The 21074-nt window shown below is 34.9% G+C and overlaps 1 protein-coding gene across 1 annotated transcript in view; it reads right to left on the bottom strand.

The window, feature by feature from the left end:
- Window positions 1-21074, bottom strand: part of MAN2A1 (mannosidase alpha class 2A member 1) — a 161164-nt gene that overhangs the window by 41046 nt on the left and 99044 nt on the right. Inside the window, exons 13-16 of the mRNA XM_007110943.4 lie at window positions 5846-6011; window positions 4298-4516; window positions 3449-3571; window positions 419-533 (exon numbers count right to left, since the gene is read on the bottom strand). Of these exons, the coding sequence (XP_007111005.1) occupies window positions 419-533; window positions 3449-3571; window positions 4298-4516; window positions 5846-6011 (623 nt within the window). The remainder of the gene's footprint in view (window positions 1-418; window positions 534-3448; window positions 3572-4297; window positions 4517-5845; window positions 6012-21074) is intronic.

The raw sequence follows: 21074 nt of genomic DNA, 5'->3' as shown, positions 1-21074 counted from the left end.
TTTAAGGCATGCCGCGCACGTGTGTGTGTGTGTGTGTGTGACAGAGGTAGTCAGTGATCCATTAATTGAAAGCCACATTTAGTATAATTTCCATTTTATAAAATAAAAGAAAACCACTATACTGTTTTTAGATCTGAGAAATGAGCACATGACTTAAGACAAATACTGCAATAGGAAAGAGAAGATATACAGAAGAAAAGAACAAGTATATGTAAGGTGTTAAAATGTTTTACCATTTTTGATTATCAAAGAGTAAATACTACATTTTAAATCATATGATAAGTCTGATGTCAAGGTTAGATAGATGATTGTCATCTCCGAAAACCAATTGCTAATTTATTAAAACCAACAAAAGAAAAGCAAGAATTCAAGAATCAGTATACATTTGTTTCACATCTGCGTTTCTCTGTTTTCTTACCATGTATGTTGTACAGTCGAACTCTGTGGGTAACATGTTCAAAAAAGCAAGTCACGTCCGAAAAAAACCTTCCATGTTGCACTATGACAAAGGGTGGTGTTGTGTAAACATAAGGCTGAGGAGGAAATCACATTTTTAAGAAAAGTATTTTGGCTTTTAGTCTTTCCAAGGAATGTTTATTATAGTTTCCAAACTGGCAAATGTATATCACCTGATATTTGTAATTTTAAGTGAAAAACAAACCTTACGAGGTATCGGAATATGTGCGTGCTACAAAAATTGAATATAAGGTTTTGCATTAGACAAAAACTGCTGAAAATGGAAAATAAAAATTTTACAACCTGATTGGCCTAGATGATCTACAAACATTTCTCCCAGATATAAAAAGTTCTAATTAAAATCTTTCTATATTGTCCATATGTTATTTATTAGAATGAGCAATCCTTCTATAGCAGTGACATTTTCTCAGGCAAACATTTGCCATAACCATGGCTCCCTAATGTTCAGGGGTTGGGAAGGTGGCTAGGATGACCACAGGGAGTCATCTTAAGCAAACAGGAAGCAGGATTCAGAAACATAGTTTAATCACAGTCAGGTTTACTACTCTAACACTGCCCTTTTACTCGAAAGAACTAGCTGGATATAAAGCCAACTTCCAAACTCGGAAAAACTATGGCAACCACTGGTTTAGTTTTCATTATTTAGAATCTAGACTAAAGAAACTATGGGAATAAAACACATAACTTATATGACACAGATACAAAATTTAAAGCATTTATGAAGAATTTTGTTTTCTTAAGTATTACACACCTTAGAAAGCTCAACAATAGCATAAAAAGCTAGGCTTGCAATGTAGCACAAGATTTTCAAAACTGTGTAATTTTCTTCCAAATTTACCACTTTGGCTAGAGAAAAATATTCTGAAATTAATATAATGCTTTATAGTTAACAAAGTTCTTGTACCTAATTACCATATAGCTAGAAAGTAATGGAGGAGAATGAAACCTAGGACGGTGATGTCCAGGCCTTTTTCTGATAAACTCAGCTGTCTCTTTCCCTGATGTTCTTTTATTTCTTCTTTGTAAACATATGATGATTCTCTTTATCCTTCTATCTAATATTAGAGCTATTTAAAGATAAAATCATTTAAAATAAATTAGTAATTATAATTGTCCATGTATAATATTCTATAGCATAGCTACTTTTTTTTTTAAAAGAAAATGTCAGTCAAAACAAAATGCCTGTCTAATGACAAAAGCTGTTAAGTGAGAAAACACTGATGTAGCTTATACTTAGAATCCACTGCCCATCCTGAAATGCCTACTATGAGCTGTAGCTTACCTTCAATTACTCAATGATTTAAAAAAACAGAAACAATGACAAATAACTAGAATCCTGAGTGTGGCCTACACAATCTCTTAAAATCTATATTTGATTTTGGTTAGCAAGCTTTTCTAGAACAAAAGTAACTTTTTCAGGAGACAGGACCCTAGGCAACAAAATACAGAGAATATTTAATTTATCTTAAAGTGGAGAAAGCCTGTGTAAGTGTAAAAGCAAAGGAAGAAACTCTAAAGAAAAAAAATACAAAATTGACTCCACAAAAATTAAAAATTACTACATAACAGAAAAATAAAAGAATTAACAAACTAAATGACACATTGAGAGCATAAATAGGATATAGGATTGCAATAAATAGGAAAAAGGATTAATTTTACCATATATAAAGAATACTTACAGATCCACAAGTCATATCGATAGAAAAATGGTTAAAGAACTTAAATAGGAAACTCATAAAAGAAATATGAAAGATAAAGGCATAAAAAAGTTCAACCTCACTAATAATCATAAAAATCTTAACAGTAAAATATTTTTCACTCATCATTATAGGTAAAGCATTAATATGGCTAATTCTCAGAGCTCAGAATAGCATACTAGAGAGCTACTCTCAAAAAAACACTGGTGGGAGTGAATATGTATGCCATCTTTCTAGAGGAAGATAAGTAGTACGTATATGTCAAAAGCCTTAAAAGGCTTCATCCACTGACACCAAATGACTCTTCTGGAAAGTTATTCTCAGGAAATAATTAGCACTGTACAAAAAGAATGCTACAGAGAAAGCTTATCACAATGTTACAGTTGTAAAGTATTGGGAGAAAATGTACATATGCAACAATAGGAAATTCTTTTTTTTTCCACATATATACACACACACACACACGTTTTTTGTGTGAGAACACTTAAGTTCTACCCTCTTAGCAAATTTCAATTATATAATACAGTGCTATCAACTAGCTACCATATTATACATCAGACCCTCAGACCTTATTCATCTTATAGCTAAAAGTTTTTAAGCACAAAAGTGTATATTAAAACTGTGTTTTCAAAGAACATATCAGATTGTGAGCATTGTCACAATGAAAAATAAAATATGTTCATGTAGGAAGACAAAAACTTAAAAATGGGGGAAAAAAGATATACATAGAATAAAAGACCGTAAAAATATATCAAAATGTTGGCAGGGGTTTTTATGGGCTTGTGGAATAGTTGGCAAATTTTATTGTTTTCTTCAGTTTTCTGCATTAAATGTGCTAAGATTTGCATATACTACCTTTACAGTCAAGGGTAGGAAAACATCTTTTTGTTTGTTTTTTAAAGTGCTAAAATTTAAGGAGAAAAATGGCTCAGCAGTCAATCTATTTTTCTCATATGGCTAGGAATTTTGTGTCTATATATATGCCATGCCACATATGTACACAACAACACAGCAGCACCCTAATCTTATATCAAATCTAGCTTCTTTCCATAGAAAGCATTTGTCCACTGTAGCATCCTAACTGAATTCCAACCCTGAAAAATTATTTGTTTATCTAACATTCAACTAGAAATTGCTAAGTGTCAATAATGATATATATAATGGAGCCAACTCATCTATTCCTAATAGATAACAAAATATTGAGATGCATTTATTTTGCTCCTCATTATTCTTTCAATAAGTGCTTATTCACTGCTCAGCTCACCAGCACTTACCTTGGCTTCCCCATCTGGTAAGAAGAGGTAGGCACCACTTTTGTCCTTTTTACTCGTGGTTCCATACCATGAAAACTGCACTTTTACTTCATGACTTTTACCATCTCCTTTATTTATCATTTCCTAAGGATAAAAAAAAAAAAAATTTAAGGTAACTCACAATTAAGACATTAACAAGTTGTATCTAGTTACATGTATATGTCAATTTCAAAAAAAAAAAAAAAAAAACCTGGCAATAGATTAAAAAATGATAACATTCAGCCTCTAATATTCACAATTCTTAGATAAACACTCAAAATTTTATACTTAACCTTAGGATTTAAAATCTTTGCAATAGGAACAAAAAGAACACATTTCACCAAGGAAGAAAGAGATACACAAATTAAGACATTAGACCAGTACTTCTCAAACTTTCTGTAGTAAAGGAGTGGATTTATTTTTATTTCCAATATGCATGGAACAATATTTTTGTAAAGTACAATGAAAGTGAATTACTAGAAAAATTAAAGTGATATGCCAAATATACACTCAAATGTTTTATTATTAGATTCAATAGGCATAATTTTACTCAGCCAAATTAAAGTTTCCATAAACATTTCTAAACAGCCACAGCTTCCATACTTATCTTGTGGACAAATAACAAACAGTCCACTGAGCAGCACCACCCACAGACCGTACTTATAAGGAGCAAGTGGTCACTGTGGACCACAAGGAGAAGGTACATATAGCTCATCTATCCTTTCTCCCAGAGAATCTGTGTCCACTTTTCCCACTTTGCAGAAGTAATCTGCATATATTATAGTAAAAGTGACAAGACTTCTATAAATTTCAGAACTATTCAGAACATACCTCCATAAGCCCAGAGTGACCAAACCGCAGCTTAATAAAGGAGTTCTCTAGAGTTATATCTTCTTGAGCACTTTTTATATTATTCATGTTGAAAATTCCTTTATTTGCTATATGACCATTATATAGGACATATTCAGCTAAATGTGAATTTGAACTTGCTGTTTCCAAAACCTTATATACTTTCAGTCCCAATGGTGGCATCTGTGCTAGAAAAGAGATCTTTACAAGATAAAGGAGAGAATTTATTAGAGAGAAATGTATCTACTGAAAGGAAACCATATATACTTCTAGTAAAAAGGAGAAACTCCCGTATTTAAAAGAGACTATAGTACTATTCCATAAACATGTTTTGATAACTTATGGGTAGAGTATCCACATCTCTGTTTATCCAGGGAAACTAATAACTTCAAGTGGGTAAGACTATCAAAGACATTACTGCTTTCATCCAATATATGAAATTATGTGACCATCCTCAATTGTCCTACGGTGCTCGTAATGGATGCTCAGACAAGGAAATTCTCCAAGAAGGTAAGGGTTTATTGTGAACAATGATTTTACCTAATTGTTAGGAATCTTTTAATAATACTATAATATTTCAGTACATTAAAAATAAAAATGGTAAGTGTAACAATATAAATATTAAGCACATTAGTTCAATCAACACCAGCCATCAAATGCCTGGGGTCCAGCAGACACTGAACAAGGCATGGAGGATGCACCCACCATGAGACATGACTCCTGCCTTCCAGGAGCTACTGTTCTATTCTCTAAATGGGGTGTTTCCTGTAAAATCTGACCAAAACTTGTGTTATACTTTCCTTTCTATCTAAAGGATTATGAATTTATAAGAGCAGCCAGCAATGGCTTTTAATTTTCTTTTAGAGTTCCTAGCTTCTGTCTGTATCTTTAGAGTTTGGAGTACAATTTAAATTGTACTCCAAACTCTAAAAGTTAGATCTTTCCAGTGATATGGGAGTTCAGTTTAATATTGCTTATTTTAAGACATTTTCCCCCCAAAATGTCTATTATTTGAATCCAGAGTTTTTCCAAATTATCTCAGAAAAGAAGCATCTTACTTATTTTAGGAAGTCTTTCTTTCACGGTATATTAATGTCACCTTTGCAGTGAAAAGTTGAAAGTATCCCAAGTTATTTAGAAGGATGGTATTTATCTCCATTTCAATATTTATAACGGTCATTAAATTGAGTTAGACAAAAAATTCAAAATTTTATGAGAAATGATTACTTCATGACTTCAGAAACAAGTTACAACAGATATACAAAGATATACAATATACATACTAATAACGTTCTAAAAATAACATACAATACACACACTAACAAAGATATTAATATTTTGGAAAACACAGGATCTATTTTCCTTTAGTGTCATTTAACTTACCAGTTAAACCCTCTGGCATTTACAACTTTAACCACTTTGCATACACCACTTGACAGCTCTCAGGGGTATATATTAATACATATATAAACTATATACTGGCTATGCTTTTTTCATGTTGCCTCTCTAAGTTCTATAGAGAGCACATACCTCATAGGCTGTCTGTGAAACAGTACTTGCTGTATCCCACACTGCACTCATTTGAATTTCCACGGGCTTTCCTGAAGCAGAGGATACTTGTGCTGTCGGGGAGCTCACACAGACTGAGACTATTGAGTTTCGGTCTTGTTCTAAAGGATTGTAGACCACAAGATACCTGCAAAAACAGTCACTTTACTATTGGGGTCTCAAGATATTTGAACTTTTCCACATTATTTGTGAGATTTCAGGTCATAGACAGTCATAAAGCCAACACAAGGAGAAGAATTATAAGAAATAGTCCGGTAAAACTTTTGGAGAACAGGCAATTTCATCACAACAAATACCACACAGTACAAAGAGTAATGAAATAATGACTCACTTTCTAAGAATAAATGTTATACAAATGAAAGACATTAACACAACTATAATTAAGTTATTTCTATGTCCCAGAGAATGACTTATATACATATGGTTTTATTGGTCTTTCTAAAATAACCAGCCCTATACAACTAATATCGTGATCCCTGCCTAACTCACTGAACAAGAAAATACATAAATTGTCTGTTTGCATTTTAGTCACAACTAATTTCAATTAAAATTCATTTAGTTCATTCATTTTAGATCACTAAAACAGTGAAATGTACGGCTATACATGCAGAATCACATAATTCACATATACATTTTATACACAGGGGCCCTTATTATCCAAGAGAGTTGGTTCTAGAGGAAGGGTCATTTGAAGTGAATCCACTTAAAATAGAGGCTGAAATTTTATAATAAATAGTGGTAAAAAAATTGATTGGAACTTGGCTAGAAAAGGGAATAACGACTATTAAAATAAGTTTAGGTAATATTTGCAACTAAGTACAATTCTTAGAATGAAGTAGGGTTTTTGGCAAAATTTTTCCAACAATATTTTATATTAGTACATTATGACATCCTTCACATAACATTTCATTTTTACAGGATGGTTTTAAACATAACTATATTTATAAAAAATATTCAAGGACTTAATCATTTTTCCAAAAGTTCTCTCTCAATTCTTTGATATTTAAATAATTGTCAGTTGAATCCCCTAACATCCTTGGTTTTCTCAGTAGCATAACTCTGCTGGATCCTCATTGCTTCATGGCTTTGCCTGTGAGTAAAAATGTTCTATATCATCATGTCACAGACTTCATAAATTATGCACTCTTTGTAACATTTATGATTTTACTGTATAAACAATTTGCATCATATTATCTTCAAATAAAATAAGCAGTATTTCAAAGAGGATATTTGACTAATAATATAACTGATTCAATGTGAATATTTTCACGATCTGAAAGATTTTGCTTTCCTACACAATTTTGTAACTTCAGGAACACAGAAATGAATAGGCAGTCAACCACTTCTCCCTCTTACCCACAGCGATATCAGACTTGGTCCAAGCAAGCTAGCATTGTTTATTTAGTGCATCAGAAAGCCTAGCAGTGCTCTTTTATCCTATATGTGGCCTGTATATTTCAACTGCATTGCAAATGGTTTTTCAGGAAATAAAATTAATACAGTGGCCAAAACTAAAGTGAAGGATTACAGAAAAGCACGAAGGAAAAGAAAGGATGTAGCATAAAACCTATAAAATGTTTGACTTATAAATTGTTTATCAGCTGAAGCACTTTTGATTGACACAGTACTGTGAGATACCAAAATTAACAATATATGACAATAAGAACGTCTCTGGTTCCTATTAGGCTTGTAGGATATACATCCGGATCACAAGATCTAACTTACACCATTTACGTTCACTGAGATTCCACGTGTATACGAGAAAAGAGCAGCTGAAGCAGGCAGTCAAAAAAGATGTTAAAAAAAAAAAACAAAAACAAAACATATCTACAAATGGCACTGAAGCCTCAAAGTACTAGACAAAACCCCATTTTTATCCACAGAAGCAATTCTCAAGGAGAGCGAGAGTACTGCCCCCGTGAGAGGTGTGCTTAACAGACTTACCTGAAGGACTCTATCAACCTATTTGCACCCTCCCACTGCCCTCCACCTGAGCTTACATCTTGCCTGATTGTTCTCCTATCACAAACATACCTGGAGAATCACAAATGCCAGGCTTCATTGTTATCAACTAGACTATACTATATTCCTCAGGTACACTGGAGAAGAAAAGCAGTTGAGGATCACTCATGTCCAGCACCAAAGATGTTCAAACCAGCATCCCAGAAATGAGTGACTTACTGCTGAACCCCATGTGCCCAGAGGCTTAGAGCCAGTATGTGAAGAACTCTAGAATATGTAGTCTGAAGACTTAGGCCAGTCTCTGAATTCTGCAGAAGCCGTGAGGCAGACCTAGGTACAGAGCCCAGAATTCCCACTTCAAGTTCTCTGATGCTCTATTACCCAGAGCTGGCTATAAAGGCTCTGATAATAAAATACAATGCGTCCAAGCAATAAATTAGGCAGCAAGCATCCAAAACACTGATTCTTCCTAGTGAGGAAGAAAATGACTCAAATTTAAAGCAAATAATTTCAACCATACATTTCGTTTTGTACAATATTAAATAACTTTTTATAATAAGCTGTGAACTAGGTTCTGTTTTGTTTCATTTTCATAGCTAATTAGTATTTGACCATAATGATGTTTCTACTGTACTGAATGACTATGTAATTATCATGCCAGGAATCTATTCAAAAACTAAATGTGTAGAGTATATAATGAGTATAAAGCTACACTAAGAAAATAATTTTTTAACATAATTAGAGATTCACAGCATGTTCAAGTGCATCACAGCACACATTTATCTGATACACAAACTTCTATGTACATTTCAAGTAGAGTACAGAGAAAGCATTATCATACATGAATTATATTTCCTTGGGAAATAAGTACAGCATCACAAATTAACTAAATTTTCATTGTCATTATCATGTTTAGTAGTCAAACATTTGTTACACTGCCAATATCTCCAAACATGAATCCTTTTAAGTCAATCAATTGTGAACGGAACCAGGAGGTTTCATATCATAATATCATACTCACTTATTAAAAATTAATATTATTTCATCCACACTAACAGATGAAAAGAGTAAAATATCGCTGAAAAATGGGGTTAGTTAATTTCTATTTTACCTTGGAAGTAACTATATAGGAAGCTCAGAAATATTTTTTCCCAATTTCCCCTATATTTGCATTAGCTTCTTATCTATCATCTGTCACCAAGTCACATCCAGCCTCCTAGCTCGCATTATGACATTAAGCCCCTGCAACTTGCCTACAGGCAATTATCTCAATTTTCTATATACAATGAACAACCTTCACCTCATGAAGACAAAGCACTCCTATGTTACCTGCCAATCAAATGAGAGGGCAAACTATGATCTACTGTGGCTGAGAGAAAAAGGAATGGAGAGAAATGAAAAGACATCTGTATGCTCAAGTCAAACTGGGAGTCATTTTAGGAAGAACTATAATTCCACTGTAAACGTGGTTCTGTCCTTGAAGATTCTAATGAGGAGGAGTATATTTAGAATTTCCTCACCCCTTTTGTAGAAATGATTCATGTGATGTTAAGAAAGACAACTGTGGCATTCCAGGTCCTCTCTCTGAGGCAAATCTAATCAGTGCCTACTATGAACAAAAGACTAGGACCATGTGGACTTCCTTCTTGGACTGGACATAGGGCAGAATGAAAGTAAGATGCCTCTTGGTGAGAGTGACGCTGGAGTTACCACTTACAGAGTGGTTCCTGTATGCTGGGGTTCAGTCCTCAGGCCTATAATCCATGAGGCACAGCCTTTCATCCTTCACTGGACAGATAGGAGAGCTGAGGTTCAGGGAGATTAGGTATGTTGCAGAGGCGCAAGCAGCTACAAGTGCCACAACAGGCTTAGAACTCAGTCCTACCCCTATTACCATCTTCTTAACCATCCTAACCACTTTATTCACAGTCCAAGCTCATAACGACCATTTTGACAACTGCGGTTTCCTGTGGAGATTCCCTTAGTTCCTAATTCACTTGAGAAGAACTTTGTCTTCACTGATGCCAAAGATCCCCACAGACCTTCTATCTTCAGGAAGCTCAGGATGAACAAAGAACTATTTACATTTCAGTACATTTTATCTGTGAAAGAAAATTTATAAACTGGAATGCTGGCATAGAAAATATCTTGTAACATATACTGAAGAGTTTATCTTATGACCTCACTGCATGAGGAAAGCAAAAATATTCAAAAAACCATTTAAAAAATACTACATACATTTATGGCTGTGCAAAGAAGACAGAAATGAAAAATATTTGCAAGTCCCCTGTAAGCGCAGTTTAAAACCAATTAAGCAAACACCAGGTTATATGAAAAGTAATTGTAACTTCATGTGCCTAGTGTAGTACCTGGCATGGAATAACATTCAATAAATAGTTGATGAATGAGTAACACACAAAAATCCCAGTAGGAGAATTTATCATTTGTGAATAATACCTACTAGTGTGGAGCTTTATGGTTTTATCAAATCATTTTCATTTTGATTATTTTAATTCCTCAAAAAATAGCATTGACAAGCTATGCAATTAACCCCTTTGCAAAGATGGGGGAAATGACAGATCCAAGATCACAGAGAAAGTTAAGAACAAAGCAAAGAGTAGAGCTCAGTCTGTCCAATTCTTAATCAATGACAGCATATTAAAAAATTCAAACAATATATTCATCTTCTCTAAGTAGCCTCATTAGTGGAGCATCATCTAAAGAAGAGTAGTAATCTTTGTACAGTATTCTGAATACGAAAATATATAGTTTTATATGTTTACAAAAATTGCACTTTCTAGATATGAACTTTTCATATAGTCTACCTAGTTTTCTAGGTTTAAAACATAATGCTTACCATATTAGCCATCAGGAAAAAAAAGTTAAGCTATTAAAAACAAAGGGAGCCTTTTTGAGATACATTAGATCTTCAAAAATCATGATTAGTTCTGTGAGTCCTTAGCTCTGGAGTCAGATACATTTAAGTTCAAAACCCACTACAGCACTTAGAATTTGAGAGGCTTTGGACACGTGATTTCATTTCTTCAAGCCTTAATATTTTTATCTACAAAATCAGGAGACAAGATTGAAATTAGGGTTAAATGATAAAATGTTTGGAAAATCACAGAGCTCAGAGCTCAGACCTGGCACAAAGTAGAATCTCAACAGCAATTAAATCTCTCCTTTCCCTTATAAGACCCTCCTGGTGTCCTGACCAGATACCCTGCTACATAAATCACATGAATGGTGGAATGAATGTTTTAATTAACTCAGGTCACTGATCTGCCTTATATGCTTTCTTATGTAAGGCATATATAAATCTAAATGAAAGAAATAAACAAAACCACACATGTTATAACATAGATACCTTGAAACAAGAGTTCAGATAATATGGGGGGGGTGGAGATAAATAAAGAGATACACAGAATCTACACACGTACAAAGTAACCACATGGCATGTGGCTAAATTAAAAGGCAAGAAAAAATAAAAATGGACAGAGAGAAGGACTCCTCCTGGTATGTGTAGTTATAAACTTATGAACGTGACTACATAGTCCCTGTTCTGAATATCTATAGTCTAGAAGGGGAGAGAGAGAAATTGTTGAGTTCAATATAATAGGGTAGGTAATAATACAAAACTATGTACAGTGTGTCTTGTGATACACACAAAAAGATGGCAGTCAGGATGATTAAGAATCAGGAGAGCATTCAAAACAGAAAATTAATTAATACAAAATGAGCAAAATGTATATACAGAAGTTGACAGAACTTTACTGAGGGACATAAAAATGAATGAATGAAGAGACATACTTTTCTAGGTGAGAAAACTAAAATACTGCAAAATATACAACTCTTCTAAAATTAATTCATGAATCTTAGGCACTGCCAACCAAAATCCCACTGAAATCCTTTTATTGGGAGAAAGGGAGCAAAACAATCCTATGATACATCTACAGTAATAGATGGGCAAGATAAATGGTTAAACAAATGCATTAAAACAATATGCCAACACTGATTCTAGATGAATTAAAAAATTTAAAAACAGAAAAAATGATACAAAATCAGTAAGAAAAATAAATATAAAATCTGTGGTACAAATTCTCTTTTTAACCATAACAGAAAAATACAGCAAAGCAAAAGACTGGCAGATTTGATAACAAAAAGCTTAGAACATTTTCTATATTAAAAAATAAGATTAAAGAATAAAAAAATAAAAGGAGATCAAATTTGGGAAATCTGTAAAGTGCTCCTACAAATCAATAGAAATATAAACACTCAAGTGGAAAAAATGAGCATTTTTCTTTCACCAAATTGAAGTTGAAAAATAAACAATGCTTCCACTTCCAGGAGAGATGAAGTAGTTGACAAGAGCTCTCACTTCTATGGGCCAACTAGAAAAACCGGATAAAATACAGTAATCATCTGCTTGAAGGCAACAGAGAACTGCTGAGGAGAAAAAGAACTGCAGAGAAGAGAGCTGCCTTCTCTAGCCATTTTCACCCTGGGCTGTGCAAATTCTCAGCACAGGAAAGGCTGAGGTCCCTGCAAAGCCCAGAACAAAGCCTAGAGAAGTTTCACTGTGGTGGCAAAGAGGCTAAAAGGCACTTGGTGAGGATATAGAAAGCTTCAAGTGCACAGTTGGCTTTCTCATCAGTCCATGTGACAAACACTGGGAGCTGCACAGAAAAGGAGGCTTAAAATCTAAACAGAAAGCTTCTAAAAAGTAGAGCAGAGACATATCATGAGGTTTTAGAACCCACCAGGGAATAGGGCCTACAGAATATACCAGGCTATTAGTTGAAAACTTAATGAGCTAGATGAAGAAGATGACAGAATTAGCCTCAATTTAGCACAGTCCTTGATTGGAGTAAGAGTGAACACTCTCTAGAAGATAGTTTCTAGAGCCTATAAAATTTTTCTACACAATGTCTAGCACTTAATATAAAAAGCTGAGACATCTGCAAAGACAGAGCCACATGATTAAACAACAAAAAGAAGAATTAGAACCACACATGATCTGGATATTGGCGTTAACTGATAAGCCTTTAAAATGATAATTACTATGTCCAAGGAAAGAGGAAAACATGAATACAGTGGATGAAAAGATAAAGAATTCCAGCACAGAAACTGAATACGTCAAAAATTAACTGAATGAAATTTTAGAAGGATAAATATTTGAAATTAAGAACTCAGCAGATATGTTTAACAACAGAGTAGATTAAGCAGAAGAGAAGTTAAACTGTTAACAGAGATACTTCCTCTAGATTCTGGGATTTTTAGCAAACATCCTGCAACTACTTTTTAGACATCTAGATATAAAACACTATTCTACAAAAAGTACGTAGTTTTAAAATAATCAGAAAAATACAACTACAAAAACATGCAACTTTTTAAAAGGTCAGGGAGGGAGAGATAGCCAAGTAAAAGTAGGGAAATACACTCTAGGTAGAGTGACCATAAGAATAAAGGCACAGCTATATAAAGAAAAAAAGGACATTATTTTCAGGACATAGAGGTCACTCAATATCACTAGAATCTACATAGTAAAGCGCATGTCTAAAATGTCAATATATGGAGCTAGAAAGAGAGATAAATCTCAAATCACAGTGAGGAGTGAGGTGTCTTTAAGTCATTACAAATTGCTAAAAACCTTATTATATGGGGTATGGGAAGTGACTTGAAGGTTTAACATGGTCAGATTCATTTTTAATAGGTACTTCTAGTTGCCAGGTAGAGTAAGGATTTAAGGAGTCAAGACTCAAAGGAGGAAGACCAAGTAAATAGCTCCAACAGCCAAGGTAGAAAAGGTGAAAACCTAAGTTACAGGACTGGGTAGAAATACAAAAAGAGGAACAAGTCTGAGAAACAGGTAGGAATTCTTATTAATAGGATTTTTTGGATTCCTTGGAGAAGGATGCATAAGCCAGAAGGAAAAGTCTGTAATTCCTGTTTTCCAGTTAGGGTGGCATAGATATGGTAGTGCTACTAACCAAGATTGAACCACTAAGGATGGGTGGAAGACATATCAAGATGAAGGTGATAAATCCAGTATCAGACCTCTCGAACTTGAGGTACCTGAGGGACACCTACATAGATTTATCCTGATGTTCTTAAATTAATTATCCCACTTATCCACTGGAAATACACTGGTTTCCAGGTATGGTAGGCAGAATAATTCCACCCCCCTCCCTCGCCCCAGGATGTCCACATCCTAATCCCCAGAACCTATGAATATGTTACCTTACATAGCAAAAGAGACTTTGAAGATGTGATTAAATTAAGGGTCTTGGGATAGGGAGATTTCCTGGATTATCCAAGTGGGCCCAATATAATCACAAGGTCCTTATAAGAGAGAGACTGGAAAGTCTAACAGAGAAGGTGGCCACGTGACAACAGAAGCAAGAGGTTGGAATGTGTGTGGAAGGGGCCACAGGCCAAGCAATGCAGGTGACCATTAGAAGATGAAACAAGCAAAGGATCAGATTTTTCCCTCAGAGCCTCCAGGAGGGACAAGCCCTGCCAATACTTTGTCAGCCCAGTGAAACTTATTTTGGACTTCTGACCTCCGAAACTGTAGAAAATAAATTTGTGGTATTTTTTGAGAGACTAAGTTCGTGGTTATTTGGTACAGCAGCACTAGGAAACTGATATACCAGGTTATACTATTCCTCTTGAAAATGAGGGCCAACTTCCGGTTTCACATCACAAAGACCACCATACACAGAAAAGAAACTCTTGAATGCTGGAAAAGGGGGCAGGGGTGGGGGTGGGTGAAGGGCAATGAGAAGAGCTTGGGGTCCTTGGAACTGGGCCCAAGCAAAGACTGAAGTAAGTGTGTCTAGCCCTCTGACCTGCTCTCTCATGGAGGACTTCCTCATACTTTCTCATCTGCTGGCTACAATGTCTGACGTGCCCAAATTCACATTGTCCCTGTGCAAGTGCCCACAGAAAACAAAAAGGAAAAAGCAGAGGAGAAAACCCCCAGAACTGCACTTCGTAAAAAGCAAATGATTGACAGTCCCTTACACTGACCAAGGTGGTTATTTTTAACCTTTTAAAATTCTACTTATCTTCTAATCTTTGAATGCCTTATACAGACACCATTCACTGAAGAAATGCACATACGCACAAGATTTTTCATATAAGTTCCAAGGCCTTCCAGTTTAAAAACGTTTCTATTCCTATAAAATAGGCCTTCTTAAATAGGCAAACATTTAGCTGTTTTCCCATAAAAGCCTCTCTAGAAACTATACAATAACAATCTCACTTATCTTCCATGACCAGATACGGGAATTTATATTTGCAAGAGGAAAAATAAAACATGACATTTTATGGAAGCTTCTAATTGATTTTGTAACATATATTATTTGGCCTCATTTGAGAAGAAGAAAAATTCAACACTAAAGAACAGAACACAATTTCATTTCAGCAATCAAAATTAGGATTGCACTTGAATATAGTAGTACATAAATGTTACCTGAATTTCCTAACACACGAAAGTTTATTTCAACATTTTTTTCTACATTTAGGAGAAATAAATTAAAATTCATGGACAAAACTATTATAAATCTATCATCCCATGAAAGTCATTCACCCAAGGGCAAGATTCAAAAGGAAAGTAAACAAGTGTACTGCAGGGTGATCGAATCTAGTGTGAAGATGCCCTTTATGAAACAGTAAGATGATAGTAGTACCTAGAACTGCTGTTGTCAACTAAGGTTTTGATTTCTGAAAATACCTTACAAAATCCAAGAACTCCATTAAATATTACTGAGAAGAGTTCTTAGTTTAGATGAAAAGTACGCAGTTATTAAGAAAATATTCTAGACAGAGCTATGTTAGAAGACATTACTTTGTGTAGAGAATTATGTTTGTTTATAATACTAATAGGCAAAGCAGTAACTCAAAAATAAAATTTTATATTATTAAAGGGTTATTTTTTGCTACTTTTTTTTTTTTTTTTTTTTTTTTTTTTTGTGGTATGCGGGCCTCCCTCTGCTGCGGCCTCTCCTGTTGCGGAGCACAGGCTCCGGACGCGAAGGCCCCGCGGCCATGGCTCACGGGCCCAGCCGCTCCGCGGCATGTGGGATCCTCCCAGACCGGGGCGCGAACCCGGTTCCCCTGCATCGGCAGGCGGACGCGCAACCACTGCGCCACCAGGGAAGCCCTTTTGCTACTTTTAACTCAAAGTAAATTTGACTTGGTAAGTGGCAGAGAGTTTTCCAGATGTTAACAGTAACAACAACAACAATAACAGTAATACCAAACAGCTAGCACTAACGAGCCTTTAGAACAGTGCCTAGCATACAGCATGTGCTGTACTTGAATTAACTCCTTTCAGCTTAACAACCAACTTATCAAGTTCTAAAATCATGCCCATTTTATAGATGTGTAGACTGGCTTGGTATCCAGCTCATGGTTCACAGCCATTTAAATGGTAGAGCCAGGATTCAAATTCAAGCAGTCAGGCTTTAAGGCATCTTGGAGGTAGGGTAGGTGGCCTTGCTCTTCTCCAGTGGGTAAGGGACTCGGGGTGTATATGGTAGAAGCACAGAGTCCCACCAGAGTTTCATTTCCCCAAGTCTCTCTGAACTTTGCTTCATCAGAGGGCTCCACCTCCACCCTAGCAAAGAGCCCTCACTCTGAAAGCCCCCAACCAGCTGTAGTGGCAGGACTGGGATAAGGGGTTTTCTCTGAGGTGATGAAACTGAGGCTACTTATCAAAGCTGCCCTAATAACAACACAAGCTCTTCTTTTAGTAGTTCTTACTTTATGTAAGAGGCAGTGGGAGAGGAATTGTTACATTACAGGTCTTCATTCTGCAATACTGGTGATATTTTGGAAAATAGTTTCCTTATCCTATGTCCCAGTTACTGAACAAACTTGGTTATTTTCCAGAGTTGAGTTTTCTACCCCCAAACTTCCTTTCCCAGTGTTCATCCAAACGAATGCTTTATAAATGATTTGTGTTGTAGCAGACAAAAAAACTAAATGTCAGTTGGATGTAATCCTGGGGATTATCTACTTTAGTCCCCTCTCACCCAAGACATATTGCAAATGGAACTAACGTTTCAAAAAAAGAAGGCTGGTTAGTGACAGAGCTGGGACAAGAATGAGCCCTCTGACTCTCAGTCCAAGGCTCCCTTCACAACACTGTGCTCTTTCCAGGCACCTGACAGTGAGATCTGCCCAAAGCTCAATGGTATAGAAGCAAAAGAGTATCATAAATGTTCGAATTTATAGCTGCAAATGCAACTCAATATTATATTTTAAAATCTTGACCCTCAAAAGTAGAACTACATATTTCAGGCTTTCCTACATTGAGAAAAGCATTTCTAAAAGCATAAATAAAACCACAACCAAAGTAGAATTAACATGTAATTTTATAACTTTTTTAAACAAAATAAGGTTGAAAAATCTTGCAACTATTCCCAGTGCATAAGAGAAAATAGCAAGTCAATGAAAAGGATAAATATTCTTTTCCAACTACTCTAAAATTTTTGATACTAAAGCAATAAAAAGAAACAGACACAAAAATTGTACATAATTTGGCTGACCCCAAGAGTCTTGTCACCAATTAAGATGCTTTCACTCTGAGAGAGTTTTGCCTAAAACAAAAACACCATCTGTTTTACCTAAAACATTAAGATGTTCTATTTTCTTGTCAATTCAGATATCACATCTGTAGCCATTTTCTGAAAAGATAGCAAAAGACATTATATTTATGGGTGACTGCATAAGGAATGATGTTCAATCAAAATTTAATTTTCATCTACTAGAAGAAAATTTCATTTCTCCAATGACTATAACGCCTTAACTTTGGAGGAATACATAGTACATAAACAGGCTGATTTTTACACATAAAAAGATCTTAAAAGTTAATGCAGTAAAATAAGGTTATTTTGTTGTGAAAGACAAAAATGGCAAATACGTTTGAATTCACTTTGACAACGAAAACCTATCTTGTATGAGGCTTTCAGGTGAAGAGAAAACAACAACTTTTTAATGGTGCAACATCTCTTCATGCTAGTGAGCCATCATGTAAGAGGTAAAAATATGAAAACAACAAAAACACAAACCACTCTCTCTTTTCAAAACACTTTTACACAATATCAGTTCTGAGAAAGACACCCTACAATCCAGTGAAACGACTGAAGAAGATACAAAACACTAGAAAAAACATCACTCATAGTGAAGGCAAACACCATGTCACATGGGATAAAGAACACGTTTCGAAGAAAAACACACAAGCCATCCAAACACCTATAGTACTTTGAGTATACATTAAGTACCTACAAAATATCAAAATCTAAAACCCAAGTATGTTTTAGTTTGAAAAGTACCCCAATTTCACAGTTAATTTTCTTGCCTAAAAAATATAAAGCTACTCTCCAAATAAGGATGAAATAAATAAGTCCAAAGGCTCTATTTAAAATGTTTCTTTTACCACAAAGTTGTGAAGTGTTCTGAAGTCCAAGATGGGCTTGAAGCCCTCCCTGACTTTTTCAGGATCAGGATACCTTCACTAAAATCCTTTTCCTTGTTCCTCTTGTAGTGCACGGTTTATTAATCTGCATTCAGAAGGAAAAAAAATCTGGTTCAGAAGAATGGAAGACTTTGAAATATGCCACATCACTTCAGTCTGTGCTCTGAACTGCTCTGAGTAAATGAGCTTTGTGTTAGCAATTTCAGAAGACATGATGGACACACTGGTAGGAAGAGAAGAGAGAGGACAGAGGACTAAGTGTGCACAAAACTAGAAAAAATAAGGAATCGCTCTCACATACTCATCAATTCTCCCCAACCCAATACAAATCACTCAAGAAATCATTCATGTGCCAGATATTTAATTTACTTTAACACTTCACAGTGCATGACATACCTCCAACTAATGGGGAAAAAAACTTTGGTGCTACAAGCAATAACACAGAACAGAATCACTCAAACTTTGCATTATCTGGCAGACACACCAAAACTAATGCCAGTTCTTCTTTGACACTATTTCATCTCCTTTACAAGATTTTTCTTAGATTCTACAAAGTTACTAATTTCCAAATATCTCAATTGGAAATTATTATAGTCCTTCTTAGATTGTAGGTGGCAGTCCCCATGCTAACTCTGCCTTCATATTGTAAGGTATCAAAATAACATCATAATCCTACATATAGAGGCACATATTACTGTTCCCCATCTTCTGCACTTTCTTGATTGTGGTCCTTGATGGAGTAATTGTAAGATGTTGTAAGCAATGTGCAAAAGTCACTTTAATTTCATTAGACAAACCACACAACTTAAACACCCTGTGTAAACTTAATTCACTGTATAATAATCTGACAACAATAAACTAGAACCACACAGCTAGTTAAGAAAGTTTGATTTAAAGTATAAACAATAAAAAGGCAATTAAAACATAGACTAACCAGGACATTTAGCAGGTGTTCACTGAACATGTAACTACTTTGCCATTGTTTTTAAACAAATAAACCTTAAAACAATCATTTAAAATGCAGTCTGTTCAACCACTTCTACAAATGAAATCTAAATCCAACAAATCTAAAATAATTTTGTACCTAGGAACAAAAATCACAGCAGTCTAATTATAAGGGCCTGGGAAGAACTTGCACTTTTCAAGTTTATGTAAAATTGATGAAAAGAATGGTTTAAGATACCATACCCTGAAAACACTAGGAAGACAAATTCCACATTGTGACTCTTTAACTTTTTGAGAATTCAAGAGTTTTTAAAAAAAATATTTTCTGGTCTCTGTAATAAATTAAGAGATAAGTTGTTCTTCTCAGTCTTCATGTTACCCTAATTTTCATCATTTTGCAGAGCTTTTTCACGTGTTTCCTATGATAACTTTCCATTTACTTATCCTCATAGAAATAGATATCCAACACAAGAGGGAGGAGATATGGGGATATATGTATGTATTGCTAATTCACTTTGTTATAAAGCAGAAACTAACACACCATTGTAAAGCAATTATACTCCAATAAAGATGTTAAAAAAAAAAAAAAAAGAAATAGACATCCATCCAGCCCCTGTGTATGAGAAAGGTACCTCTTGGTCTTTATTGTGGTATTGCTTGAAGTTCATCTCTTATTTAGAATTAGTTATCTGAAAAATATTTGTTGAGCACCTACAATGTACCAGGTATTTGCCAGGGGATTCGAAAGAACAAGAGCTAATACTTTAGCAAGGGAGATGTACAACCAGAAGTAAAGGAAATAATCAGTTTGTTAATAATGTCTGAAGGATGTAAAGATGCAGTAATGGAGAAAAGAATGAGTGAAAAATAGGTTCACATGCATAGATGCAGCCTGACTGCAAGTTCCCAGAAGGCTACTATCCAAGGGGGCTATTGTCTGTAGCATTCGGTCTTCTACACCAGCGCTGCTGCTCTGAACAAATGGAGGGCTTCTTTCTGCAACAAACAGTATCAGGTACTCTTCTGGCCCATGCCACCACCAACAGTGATTTCCTTGAGTGGATACTGCCCTAGATCAATGCTCTGTCATCAGTTCCCCATTTGCTCCTGCCTATTTTATTTCTGGCAGATTCAGTCTCCAAACTGGTTGTAAAATAGAGACACAGTGAAAGCCATCAATGTGATTAAGGTTGGCAAAAGATCCATTAACTGAAAGAGTTAAAGCTGACTTGGAAGTAAAAATTAAAGTAGGACATCTTTAAGATGCATGTATGTATATGTGTGTGTATGTGTATATATATATATATATACTTTACCATAAAACATACAAATGTGTATCATGCCCCAGTCTACTGATGTAAGAGCAAAGCTTCTGCTTTGATTATGGGACCACTAATTGGCATTCTGTGTCATATTTTCTGCATAACCATACATATGATAAATTATCTGTGGTTTCCAGCTTAGTTTTTCTAAAGTAGAACAAGAACTTAAACACTTAAAAATGTAAAGCAATCTGAGTGCAGATTGCTTCTACATCTTTACAATTTCTTCCCAAATCTTTTGTAGTCATCTCGTCAGTATTTATCAATGACTCAAAGCACTCAACTTTATATTAAAATAAAATCTTTTTGCTTAATTCATCAATTTAATAAAAATCAAATTATGAGAGAAAAATAACAAGAAAAACTGATTTGGGAATGAGTAATTGATTGGTAGTAATCACATAACTCAACTGAAATACTGGAGAGAAAGAAGTGTGCCAGCCTGCTAGCTAGTAGTCTATTAGCAACAAGGTCA

Source organism: Physeter macrocephalus, chromosome 8 (genome assembly GCF_002837175.3).
Source record: "Physeter macrocephalus isolate SW-GA chromosome 8, ASM283717v5, whole genome shotgun sequence".
Classification (NCBI taxonomy): Eukaryota; Metazoa; Chordata; class Mammalia; order Artiodactyla; family Physeteridae; genus Physeter; species Physeter macrocephalus.
This window is presented reverse-complemented; position numbering and strand designations above follow the sequence as displayed.